This window comes from Salvelinus fontinalis, chromosome 5, assembly GCF_029448725.1.
Source record: "Salvelinus fontinalis isolate EN_2023a chromosome 5, ASM2944872v1, whole genome shotgun sequence".
NCBI classification, from domain to species: Eukaryota; Metazoa; Chordata; class Actinopteri; order Salmoniformes; family Salmonidae; genus Salvelinus; species Salvelinus fontinalis.
Genome location: NC_074669.1, coordinates 16,203,941 through 16,217,022, shown reverse-complemented (window position 1 = coordinate 16,217,022; position 13,082 = coordinate 16,203,941). Strand labels below are relative to the sequence as shown.

Genomic DNA, 13,082 nt, shown 5'->3' with positions numbered 1-13,082 from the left:
ACATTCATTTTAGGATTACATTTAAAGTTTTATTAACTTTATTTTCCTGAAGATAAACTTTACCTAGTAGCGTGTTTACTAATGATTACAGTGGCAAGAAAAAGTATGTGAACCCTTTGGAATTACCTGGATTTCTGCATAAACTGGTCATAAAATGGGATCTTATCTTCATCTAAGTCAAAACAATAGAAAAACACAGTCATCTTAAACTAATAACACACAAACAATTATACGTTTTCATGTCTAAGGCACTGCATCTTAGTGCTAGAGGCGTCACTACAGACCCTGGTTTGACAACCGGCTGTGATTGGGAGCCCCATAGGGCGACGCACAATTGGCCCAGCGTCGTCCGGGTTAGGGTTTGGCCAGAGTAGGTCGTCATTGTAAAATAAGAATTTGTTCATAACTGACTTGCCTAGTTAAATAAAGGTTACAAAAATAAAAATGTAAAGTACATTTTACCTCAAAAAAGTAGCTATCAGCAAAGTCAGAACTAGTAAGGGGGTCAAAAAGTTGAGTGTTAGTTCACAAAAGCTGTGGGATTATTTAAGATACTCTTTGAAAAGTTAGGGTTTCAGATGTTTTCGGACAATGGGCAAGGGATTCTACTGTCCTAGCTTCTGAGTGAAGCTGGTTCCACCAATCGGGTGCCAGGACAGAGAAGAGTTTGAACTGGGCTGAGTGGGAGCTGCACTCCTGTAGGGGTGGGAGGACCAAGGGACCAGAGGTGGCAGAACGGAGTGCTCGGGTACAGGAGTAGGGTTTGAGCATAGCCTGGAAGTTCCTCTTGCTGCTCCGTAGGCAAGTACCATGGTCTTGTAGTGAATGCGAGCTTTGACTGGAAGCTAGTGGAGTAGGCGGAGGTGCGCGGTGACATGGGAGAACTTGGGAAGGTTGAACACTAGGTGAGTATTTGCGTGAAGTGAGGAAATTCAACATTTTTATGACATGGACATATATGGACATATATAGTTAAATAGAGGAGGGGTGACGTTTCCCTTAAAACATCTCATCTTTCCAACTGTCCTTTGATGTTCGACCAGCTGATCTGCTAGTTGCACGGGGATGTAAAGCGCTACAGGCCATGGCACTTCAGTAAAAAAAAAATTGATGCGTGGACATTATTTTATACAATGCATGTTTTCATTGCTTGCGAGTAAATAAATAAATTTGTCTTTAAAAAAAGGTTGAATGTGTCTAATTATATATGAATTATTCAACAGCAGTCGACAAGGTTGATCTGGCTCTGAGGCCTATAATGCGATAATGTTGTGTCCAATAGACAATGCGTCAGTCTTCTCCAAACTGGCATGGTATAATTTAATACAGAATCTTTTTTAATTTATAGACTAATCAAACGCTGATCAGGCCCGGTTCTGGCTGATATGCCCCCCTAGGCGAGGCAAAAAAAATTGCCACGCTCCTATCCCCGCACAGTACAATAGTAGCCTAGGCTATCTTCATACTATAGCATAGCTGTCCCCTTCATACTTTCCTTGTCAATTCATTATCTTATAGAATACTTCCAAAAATCCTCAGGTAGGGCTAGGTTTTTTAATATGTTTTATGGAAAGGATAAATATTGCTCTTGTGTCTGACATACACTGGTGGCTTTGATTGACGGGTGCTTTTATAGGGGTGTGCGTGTGTCCCCTTGACTTTTTCCACATTTTGTTGTGTTACAGCCTCAATTAAAAACAGATTTTTTTTTTAATTGTCTCACCCATCTACACATTATACCGCATAATGACAAAGTGAAAACTTGTTATTAAGAAATTTTTGCACATTTATTTAAAATGAAATACAGAAATATATAATTTGTGTAAGTATTCACAAGCCTAAGTCAATACTTTGTAGAAGCACTTTTGGCAGCTATTACATACATAATTACAACTGTGATTCTTTCTGGGTAAGTCTTTAAACTTCTTACGGCTGAAATCCCGCTAACGGGATCGATATGACAACAGCCAATGGAAGTGCAGGGCACCAAATTCAAACAACAGAAATCTCATAATTAAAATTCCTCAAACATACAAGTATTTTACACCATTTAAAAACATAAACTTGTTGTTAATCGCACCACAGTGTTCGATTTCAAAAAGGCTTTACGACGAAAGCACACCAAACGATTATGTTAGGTCAGCAACTAATCACAGAAAAACACAGCCATTTTTCCAGCCAAAGAGAGGAGTCACAAAAAGCAGAAATAGAGATAAAATGAATCACTAACCTTTGATGATCTTCATCAGATGACACTCATAGGACTTCATTTTACACAATACATGTATGTTTTGTTCGATAAAGTTCATATTTATATCCAAAAATCTCAGTTTACATTGGCGCGTTATGGTCAGTAATGTTTTGCTTCCAAAACATTCAGTGATTTTGCAGAGAGTCACATCAATTTACAGAAATACTCATCATAAATGTTGATGAAAATACAAGTGTTATACATGGAATTATAGATCCACTTCTCCTTAACGCAACTGCTGTGTCAGATTTCAAAAAACTTTACGGAAAAAGCACACGCACATGCAATAATCTGAGTACAGCGCTCAGACACAAAAACAAGCCATACAGGTACCAGCCATGTTATGGAGTCAACAGAAGTCGGAAATAGCATTATAAATATTCACTTACCTTTGATGATCTTCATCAGAATGCACTCCCAGGAATCCCAGTTCCACAATAAATGTTTGTTTTGTTCGATAAAGTCCATCATTTATGTCCAAATACCTCCTTGTTTTGCGCGTTTAGGTCACAATTCCATATTCATGAGGCGCGAGCACTAGGTCCAGACGAAAAGTCTAAATGTTCCGTTACAGTTCGTAGAAACATGTCAAATGATGTATGGAATCAATCTTTAGGATGTTTTTAACATAAATTTTCAATAATGTTTCAACCGGAAAATTCCTTTGTCTTTAGAAATGCAACGCAGCTAACTCTCACGGGTGTGCGCGAGACTGAGCTCATGGCACTCTGCCAGACCTCTGGTTGAAACAGCTCTCATTTTCTCCCCCTTCACAGTAGAAGCCTCAAACAAGGTTCTAAAGACTGTTGACATCTAGTGGAAGCCTTAGGAAGTGCATTCGGACCAAATTTACACTGTATCTTGGATAGGTAAAGAGTTGAAAAACTACAAACCTCAGATTTCCCACTTCCTGGTTGGATTTTTTCTCAGGTTTTTGCCTGCCATATGAGTTCTGTTATACTCACAGACATCATTCAAACAGTTTTAGAAACTTCAGAGTGTTTTCTATCCGAATCTACTAATAATATGCATATCTTAGCTTCTGGGCCTGAGTAGCAGGCAGTTTACTCTGGGCACCTTATTCATCCAAGCTACTCAATACTGCCCCCCAGCCATATTAAAGAGCTTTCCACAGCTGGATTGTGCAACATTTGCCCAGTAATCTTTTCAAAATTCTTCGAGCTCTGTCAAATTGTTGTTAATCATTGCTAGACAACCATTTTCAGGTCTTGCCATAGATTTTCAAATCTGTAACTCGGCCACTCATGAACATTCACTGTCTTCTTGGTAAGTCACGCCAGTGTAGATTTGGCCTTGTGTTTTAGGTTATTGTCCTGCTAAAAGATGAATTAATCTCCCAGTGTCGGGTGGAAAGCAGACTGAACCAGGTTTTCCTCTAGGATTTTGCCTGTGCTTAACTCCATTCCGTTTATTTTATATCCTGAAAAACTCTCCAGTCCTTAACAATTACAAGCATACTGTCACGGCCGTTGAAAGAAGTGGACCAAGGTGCAGCGTGGTGAGCGTACATTTTACCTTTTTATTTAAAATGTCGCCAACAAAACAACAAATGAAAGAAACAACCGTGAAGCTTACAGGGCTATAGTGCCACAAACAAAGTTAACTACCCACACTGAAAGGAAGGAAAAAGGGCTACCTAAGTATGAATCCAAATCAGAGACAACAATAGACAGCTGTCCCTGATTGAGAACCATACCTGGCCAAAACATAGAAATAAAGAAACATAGCATAGAATGCCCACCCCAAATCACACCCTGACCAAACCAAATAGAAACATAAAAAGGCTCTCTAAGGTCAGGGCGAGACAAATACCCATAACATGATGCAGCCACCACTATGCTTGAAAATATGGAGAGTTGTACTCAGTAATGTGTTGTATTGGATTTGCCCCAAATATAACACTTTGTATTCAGGACAAAATGTTAATTGTTGCAAATAGGATGCCTGTTTTGTAATGTTTTTATTCTGGACAGGCTTCTTTCTTTTCACTCTGTCAATTCGGTTAGTATTGTGGAGTAACTACAATGTTGTTGATCCATCCTCAATTTTCTGTTTTAAAATCACCATTGCCCTCTGAGCGGTTTCCTTCCTCTCTGGCAACTAAGTTAAGAAGGACGCCTGTATTTTTGGAGTGACTGAGTGTATTGAAAAACCATCCAAACTTGAATGAATAACTTCACCATGTTCTAAGGGATATTCGGTGTCTACTTATTTATTTTTTTACCCATCTACCAATAGGTGCCTTTCTTTGCAAGGCTTTGGAAAACATCACTGGCCTTTGTGGTTGAATCTCTGTTTGAAATTCACTGCTTGACTAAGGGACCTTACAGATAATTGTATGTGTGGGGTACGGAGATGAGGTAGTCAGAAAAAAACATGTTAAAATATTATTGCACACAGAGTGAGTCCATGCAACTTATTATGTGAATTGTTAAGCTCATTTTTACTACTGGGCTTGCCATAACAAAGGGGTTCATTACTTATTGACTCAAGACATTTCAGCTTTTCATTTTTTATTAATTTGTAAACATTTCAAAAAAGATCATTCCGCTTTGACATTATGGGGTATTGTGTGTAGGCCAGGGATAGAAACATCGAAATGGAATCCACTTTAAATGCAGGCTGCAACACAACCATATGTAGAAAAAGTAGTGCTAGGCAATTATTGCTTTTTGAGGTCGGTTTGTTGAAAAATAATCACGGTTTTCTGATAATTAATCATTTAAAAAAAACATTAAATGCACTATGCAACACAGAATAAAACAATTGATAAAGGTCCCGTGATGGTAGTGACTGCCCATTACTGCTTATCACTTATTAACCATAATTTATTCACATTACTTTACTTTAATAAAATATTGCAGTTGTTGTGTAGCCTATATTACATTTTTATTTGATGACTTTATTATTTCATTCCAAGTCATCATCTCATCTCTATAGGGCTGCTGCCTATGCTTTCTGACAAAATCACTATTTTGTAGTTCTTCAAAGTAAATAAGGCATACTTTTATGACTGCTGAACACCAAATATCAATCATTTAGATCATGTATTTTCAGGTAGAGATACCTGGGCAAAGCATCAGGCTGGGTCTGATTTATCTCTAGAGAAACTGTGCAATGTGCGCATTGAGCTAAAAAAATAACTAATTGAACAATTAGTTGTTTAAAAATCGAAAAGTAATTCAGAAAGTTTCCTAAAGTAGCCTGTCTTTAATAAGAATCAAATGTTCCGGTCATGATTTAATCTTGTAAAATGACTATTTTCAGTAGCTTAGGCTACATTACTTCTCTCATTGCGGAGTCCTCTCTTTGAAGAACATAATGCCAATGCCACTGCCATTGAATGACCGCAGCAGGGTTTGTGAAGATTTGCAAATATTTCAGGAAAAATGGGTGAAAACCCATCAGACTTCATTCGAATGGTTTTGTGCTTTGAAATAGGATCTGTATTTTTTTTTTATTATGCAGAAAAGCCAACAGACAAAGACAAGGTAGAAATATATATTTATTTTGACTCCGTTAATGTGTCAATACGAATATGGGAGATCCTCTCCAACCTGGCATTTCTTCATTTGTTGATAAATATTTATAAGTAATAACCTGAATAATAATAATAATGAAATGCCATGATAATAATGAAGTATAATGGCTTGTTTCAAATATCCATGTAAACAAGTGTACAAACAGAATTGTGACCTCCCCTTTATTGAACGGTTATGTCGGTGACCATGTACAACCTCAAATTCCAAGACCGTCACAGCCCTAGTAATAAATGTAGCCTATTGCATCTGAGCAATAGATTATTAGGGACATCCATCAACGGCTATCTCCCTAATAAATTACAGCTTTTTCCAAATGAGGATTTCTTAATCAAAGTGTCAAATTATTAATCAGCTTATGTAACTGAAAGGATACTGAGATACAATAAGATAATGCTAGGTCAGCTGGCAAGTGTCTTCACTGGCACTACGGGATCCCGGAGGACATTGTGTCTGACCGTGGTCCTCAGTTCACCCGTGTCTGGAAGGCCTTCATGGAACGACTGGGGATCACAGTCAGCCCCACCTCTGGATACCGTCCCCAATCAAATGGGCAGGTGGAAAGGGTAAATCAGGAAATGGGTAGGTACCTTCGTAGTTACTGTCAGGACCGGCCGGGGGAGTGGGCTGCATTTCTGCCTTGGGCAGAATATGCACAAAACTCCCTCCATCACTCCTCCACTAACCTCCCTTTCAGTGTGGCACCCTGGCACCGGAGTCAGATCGAAGCTCCTGCAGTGGACGATTGGTTTCGGCGCGCCGAGGAGGTATGGAACACCGCGCATACCCGCCTCCAACGCAACATCCGATCGTCACAGCAGTGTGGCCCCGGTCTTTCACCCCGTTGACAGGGTCTGGCTTTCTATGAAGGACCTGCCCCTCCGCCTGCCCTGCTGGAAGCTGAGCCCGCAGTTTGTGGGGCCGCTCAAAGTCCTGAGGAGAGTCAATGAGGTGACTACAGCTCCCGTCAATTACTGTATCTCACCCTCATTTCATGTATCTCTCCTCAGGCTAGTGGCCTTTTTGTTTATGGAGATATACTTTTTGATCACCACAGCGTTTGGGGTTTGTTACGTTTTAATCTATGGTGCTTAAATAAATTCAGTAGTTCTAAACCTGCGACTGCCTCCTGCCTACTCCTCTCTAGACCAGTGACAACTACAGGAAGTGCAGGGCTGAGCACGCCCTCATTCACATCAATGGGGCTGTAGTAGAATGGGTTGAGAGCTTCAAGGTCTTTGGTTACGACACCGAACTGCAGTCAGGTCAAGACCCTGGCGAGGACAACGAACACGCAGACGACGAACACGCAGATGAGCCGCTTTCAGAAATTCTTTGGTTGTGCAAACCTACAGTTTCATCAGCTGTCCGGGTGGCTGGTCTGAGACCATCCAGGTTTTAAATCAACTCATGAATTTTACTGAATATATAGTAGCTATGGTCCCCTCTTATACCTAAATGTAATGACATTACATTTTTTTGCAGATTACTATCAATTACTTATCAACAGCTGTAACAAGTTGCCCAGTGTAGGAAATCCTCAATGCTACCCTAGTTTATAGAAATACCATATTACTCAACTGAAACAATGTTCTACAGAGTGCCTGTGTGTGTTTTGCCTAACATTACTCAGGTTCAAACCTGCAAGCTGACTATGAAATAGTGTATGCCTATTGTGATCATAACATCTGACCAGCAGCCTGCTCTGACAGGCCCTCACCCATCCACCATGGGTTTAGGCAGGATACCTCAGCGTCCACAGCAACAGAAGAATCCTCCTCGCTTAGTTATGTAGCTGAAGATGAATAGATAGAAAGATCATCAGAGATAAGCAGCATCACGGTTCACAGCCAGCCAACCTCATAGGTAGAAAACAATAATTAGCTGTGTGTGGTTGTATCAGCTGTGTGTGGTTGTATCAGCTGTGTATGGTTGTATCAGCTGTGTATGGTGGAATATTAACAGAATATAAAATCAGTAAAGCTGCTAAACTGCATTCAGTGGTGTAAAGTACTTAATTAAAAATATTTAAAAAATACTACTTAAGTCGTTTGATGAAGTAGCTGTACTTTACTTTACTATTTATATTTTTGACTACTTTACCTTTACTTCACCACATTCCTATAGAGAATAATGTACTTTTTACTCCATTCATTTTCCTTGACACCCAAAAGTACTCGTTACATTTTGAATGCTTAGCAGGACAGGAAAATGGCCCAGTTCACAGTTATCAAGAGAACATCCCTGGGCATCCCCTGCCTCTGATCTGGCGGACTCATTAAACACAAACGTTTCATTTGTAAAGGATGTTTGCGTGTTGTAGTGTGCCCCTGGCTATCTGTAAATTAAAATTTAAATACTCAATTGTACTGTCAGGTTTGCTTAATAGAAGCAATTTGAAATTATTTATACTTTTACTTCTGATTCTTAAGTATATTTTTGCAATTACATTTACTTTTGATGCCTAAGTATATTTACTTTTACTTGAGTCATTTTCTATTAAGGTATCTTTACTTTTACTCAAGTATGACAATTGGGTACTTTTTCTACCACTGATTGCATTTCCCCATTGGGGGCTACGTCAGTCCACTGCCATTGAGGAAAGTGTGAGGCTTGGCAAGCCACGGATCAAAGGAGCCTGTTGTCTGAGGAACTGAGTGAGGCTGAGGTAACACATGCCTTATCCCCAGATAATGTTATATAAAAAACTCTAATCTACTGGGTACAAGACATGTTCGTGCACAAGACATGTTCGTCAGAGATCCAGGGTGTCTGTTCTCTGGTGAGCCTGTAGCACCTGCTGACAGCACTGCATAAGACTCTTTATTCTTTTCTTTTTTTTATTTAACTAGGCAAGTCAGTTAAGAGCAAATTCTTATTTACAATGACGGCCTACCCCGGCCAAACCCGAACGACGCTGGGACAATTGTGCTCCACCCTATGGGACTCCTAATCATGGTGGGATGTGATTCAGCCTGGATTCAAACCAGGGACTGTAGTGACGCCTCTTGCACTGAGATGCAGTGCCTTAGACTGCTGCGCCACTCGGGAGCCCAGGGGATTTATGGACCCTGTCCGAGTACGCTGTGGGTAGCCCAAGGGATTTCTTCCGTACTAGACTATATTTATCTGTGTGTTTGTGTGTGTGAGAGCGATACAGAGACATGTCTTTGTACCTGTCACTATGTGCGTGCATGTGAGTCCATGTCCGTGTGTGGCCCAGAGGCGGATGTCATTTCTGAGCTGATAACGTGGCATGGGTTCAGTCTGTTTCTTCTCCTTCTCACTACGTAGTGCCTGTCCCTGACTCTGGTCTTGACCAGCCAGACAAGAGGAGTGATGGATAGGGCTTGAAACACTGTCAGCCAGGTACAGAACCACTCACCCTTCTCCCTCTCTGCCTGCCTATCTATCTGTGTCATCATAATGAAGAGCAGGCCTATTAGCCTGTCATGGTTGCTGTACACAGCCCTTTACACATCCTTCTTTTTTCTCCTCTCGTGTGTGTCCTGGAAGGCCTGATGGAGCGGAGCAGAGTAGAGAGGAGTGGAGCGGCGCCCGGGGATTCGATTCAGCTTGGGGATTCGATCCAGCAACCTTCCGGTTACTGGCCCAACGCTCTAATCACTAGGCTACCTGCGCGCACGTTAGCTCAACCGTCCCGCGGGGGGGACACCGATCCTGTAGAGGTTTTAACCTAAAGTTCAACACCCACTGTTTAAGTCAATAAACAGTAGAAGTGGTATTGTCCAACCTCTTGAATGATAGGGCAACAATTAGGATCCCGCCTAAATAGACATACCCAAATGTAAATATTTTCATGAGATGGCCATCAACAATAATTGGTAAAGTTGCCTAGTTTTAGAAAGGTCTGGAACTCACCTTTCTGAGAAAAATAGTTCTAAATTGTTAAGGTGCACTCACTTTTGAGGACACAAGCTCAAGTACATAGTACAAATATTACGAAAATATGAAAAATCATACATCATTTTTTTACTATTCAACAAATGTGGGGAAATAGGAATTTTAATTACTGAAACGGCCTCTAAATGTATTAACAATCAAATTATAAAATACTTACTATAAGTTTTCACCTTTGTCATAACTGTAAAACAAATATGATCATACTTAGTGACAGTACAATATTGACACTATTTCATATAACTGACGACAACATCCACTGAGCAACTCAGAGACCCCATTCAAATGTGTGCAGACTCGTTACAACTTCAGCTTTAAGCACAAAGTGATTTCGTCCATCTGTGACCAAGAGAAATGGATCTTGTTTCAATTCTATTAAATGATTAAGTATTTTTTAATGTCAAGACTGTTTCATATGCGCTATTGCAAGCGCAGCTGTGAGTGTCACAGGCACAGGAAATTGTTCCTTTGTCTGGATAGGCCAGAAAATGTGACACGTCACTCCCTATGCAAATGTGGAGGGGGGTTCAAATAGAACATGTGTGGCTTTCAAGCTTTGCAGAAAATGTAAATGTTAATATTATTCATAAAGATATATTTCATGTTATGTTTAGGAATTTGTGTTTTTTAGGGCAGTGGTTCCCAAACTTTTTTGAACCATGACACACCTTGATATAGAATATTCTGCGGCACACCTAAAATGTCCTTATTAATTTATTTTGTGGTAATGACCTCCATCTCATCTGAAGCATACTGCAAATTATCTATTTTCTGTGACAAACTTTTAATAGATGAAATAGTGTTTATTTGAACTATTTTAATAGTTTGCATAGTTCCTTACTCATGGTGATTAATTTGTGTGTACCCCTTTAAGAGTGTCCTGCAATCCACACCAGAAAGATTTTCTTTTAGCTCTGTTAAAATATGTCTTCAGTTTTGAACAGTTTGAGCTAGAGATGAGAGGTTTTCTGCATTGTAAAAGGTGCAACCACGGACACAAGGCCATGCTCTGTTTTTTATCTATGGCAGAGACTGTAGTATAGCTAAGCCTAGTCAGACTTGCATATGCTAATGATTCTCACAGGTGACGTAAAATTATACAAATTACTTTGCTCTTGATGCGCCCCCCTCAGATGATTCAAATGTAACAGCCTGAGCACAACAGACCTGAAACAATGATACAGATGTAACCATGCGCTGTAAAATGTATTATCTGAGCGGCACTGGTGCTCCCAAGTCAAAATGACATGTACATTCCACAGGTCACATTTGTGAGATACATTTTTTTTAATCAAGAGTAGCAAAAAATGTACGGCACACCTGAGAGTTCCTCAAGGCACACCAGTTGAAAACCACTGAGCTAGAGAAGCTGTCTACACACTGGGCACAGACGTCAATTCAACATCTATTCCACGTTGGTTCAATGTAATGTCATTGAAATTACGTGGAAACAATGTTGATTCCCTTTAGCTGCCTACATGTATGTTAAAGTGACCAGCAAAGGATGAAAATGTACTGTAGGTACTCACACCGAGAAGTGGTAGAGGAAGCATCTCAATCCAGCGGGTCTCTCTAGGAAGTTGTAGACATCCCCCTGCATGCTAGTCTTGGTGACGTAGGGGCTCTGGGAGTGTATGGTGGAGCGCAGCCGGCTGGCTGGAGGGAGAGGAGAGTTAGGGCAGTAGGCAGGGGGCCGGCCGTCGATCTGCAGCGGGGGGTCCTTTGTGTCCGTCTGCGCGCTGCAGGGAGTGTTTGATCCATTATTCACCGCTGTGGGCTCCAGTTTCAGTGAAACAGGAGAGTAGCGTGTACTGTCAGCAGTAGCAGCGGCAGCCTCATCCAGGGCCAGGGACCTGTCACTGTCCATGGTGCCCATGCCTTGGCTCCTACCCATGGGCCTCGGTCCCGGGTTGGTAAGGCTGGTGGTGGCATGACAATTTGGCCCGAAGGTCTTGGATCCTCCACCACCACTACCACCGTAGTCTCTGTGCGCACGGTTCAGCAGTTGAAAGGGACATCCTCTCTCCTCGCTCATACTGTCAAAGAGAACAGTCCGGTTCAAAGGAGCAGGGGGCTGGGTTAAAGGTCAGACAGGTCCAGGTGGGAGGAGATAAACAGCTAATGACGAGGCACGTCCACCCCAGAGGCTAAAGCGCTCTTTGTTAGGCTACAGAACTGCAGAGGAGAAGAGGAGATCAAATAGGTTAGATCTAATGGGCAGGGTGATCACAGTGACAGTTGAACCCTGTAACACAGTACAGTACCAGTCACCAACCCTCTGAGATGGTTGGCACTTTGCATGCTTTGGTTCTGACCAAGCCCGACACTTAAACTCTAAACAGTGAAATAATAATAATAAATAATAATAATAATAATAATAAATAATGAAATAATCATTAAGACCTTGATTAGATGAAATAGGGTGTTTGTGCTGCACTGAAGCAAAAGCTGACAGCCACAACATGTAGCTCTCCAGGAACAGCCTTTCAGCCTCCGACGACAAGGACTTGTTTCCATAATCTGTTCCCCACTTTTAAGACCCAGGTCAGTCTCCTTAAGGAAAAGGTATTACTCCTACTATACTGAACAATAATATAAACGCAACATGTAAAGTATTGGTCCCATGTTCCATGAGCTGAAATAAAAGATACCAGAAATGTTGCATAGGGACAAAAAGGTTATTTCTCTCAAATGTTGTGCACAAATTTGTTTACATCCCTGTTAATGAGCATTTCTCCTTTGCCAAGATAATCTAGCCACCAGACAGGTGTGGCATATCAAGAAGCCGATTAAACAACATGGTCCTTACACAGGTGCACCTTGTGCTGGGTACAATAAAAGGCCACTCTAAAATGTGCAGTTTTGTCACACAACACAATGCCACAGATGTCTCAAGTTGAGGGAGCGTGCAATTGGCATGCTGACTGCAGGAATGTCCACCAGAGCTGTTACTAGAGCATTGAATGTTAATTTCTCTACCATAATCCACCTCCAATGTCATTTTAGAGAATTTGTCAGCACGTTCAACCGGCCTCAAAAACACAGACCACGTGTAACCACGCCAGCCCAGGAACTCCACATCTGGCTTCTTCACCTGTGGGATCATCTGAGACCAGCCACCTGTACAGCTGATGAAACTGTGGGTTTGCACAACCAGGAATTTCTGCACAAACTGTCAGAAACCGTCTCATGGAAGCTCATCTGCATGCTCGTCGTCCTCACTAAGGTCTTGACCTAAATGCAGTTCGGCGTCGTAACCGAGAAGTGTGCTCTTCTCGGATGAATCCCGATTTCAACTATACTGGGAAGATGGCAGACAGCATGTATGGCGTCGTGTGGGCGAGCGGTTT

At 41.2% G+C, this 13,082-nt stretch overlaps 1 protein-coding gene across 1 annotated transcript in view; it reads right to left on the bottom strand.

Moving 5' to 3' along the window:
- The window catches only part of LOC129855211 (potassium voltage-gated channel subfamily KQT member 1-like), a 301,702-nt gene extending 289,801 nt beyond the window's left edge, over nt 1-11,901 (bottom strand). Inside the window, exon 1 of the mRNA XM_055922626.1 lies at nt 11,262-11,901. Coding sequence (XP_055778601.1) covers nt 11,262-11,767 — 506 coding nt within the window. The 5' untranslated portion in view covers nt 11,768-11,901. The remainder of the gene's footprint in view (nt 1-11,261) is intronic.
- Between the last annotated feature and the right edge of the window lie 1,181 nt (nt 11,902-13,082).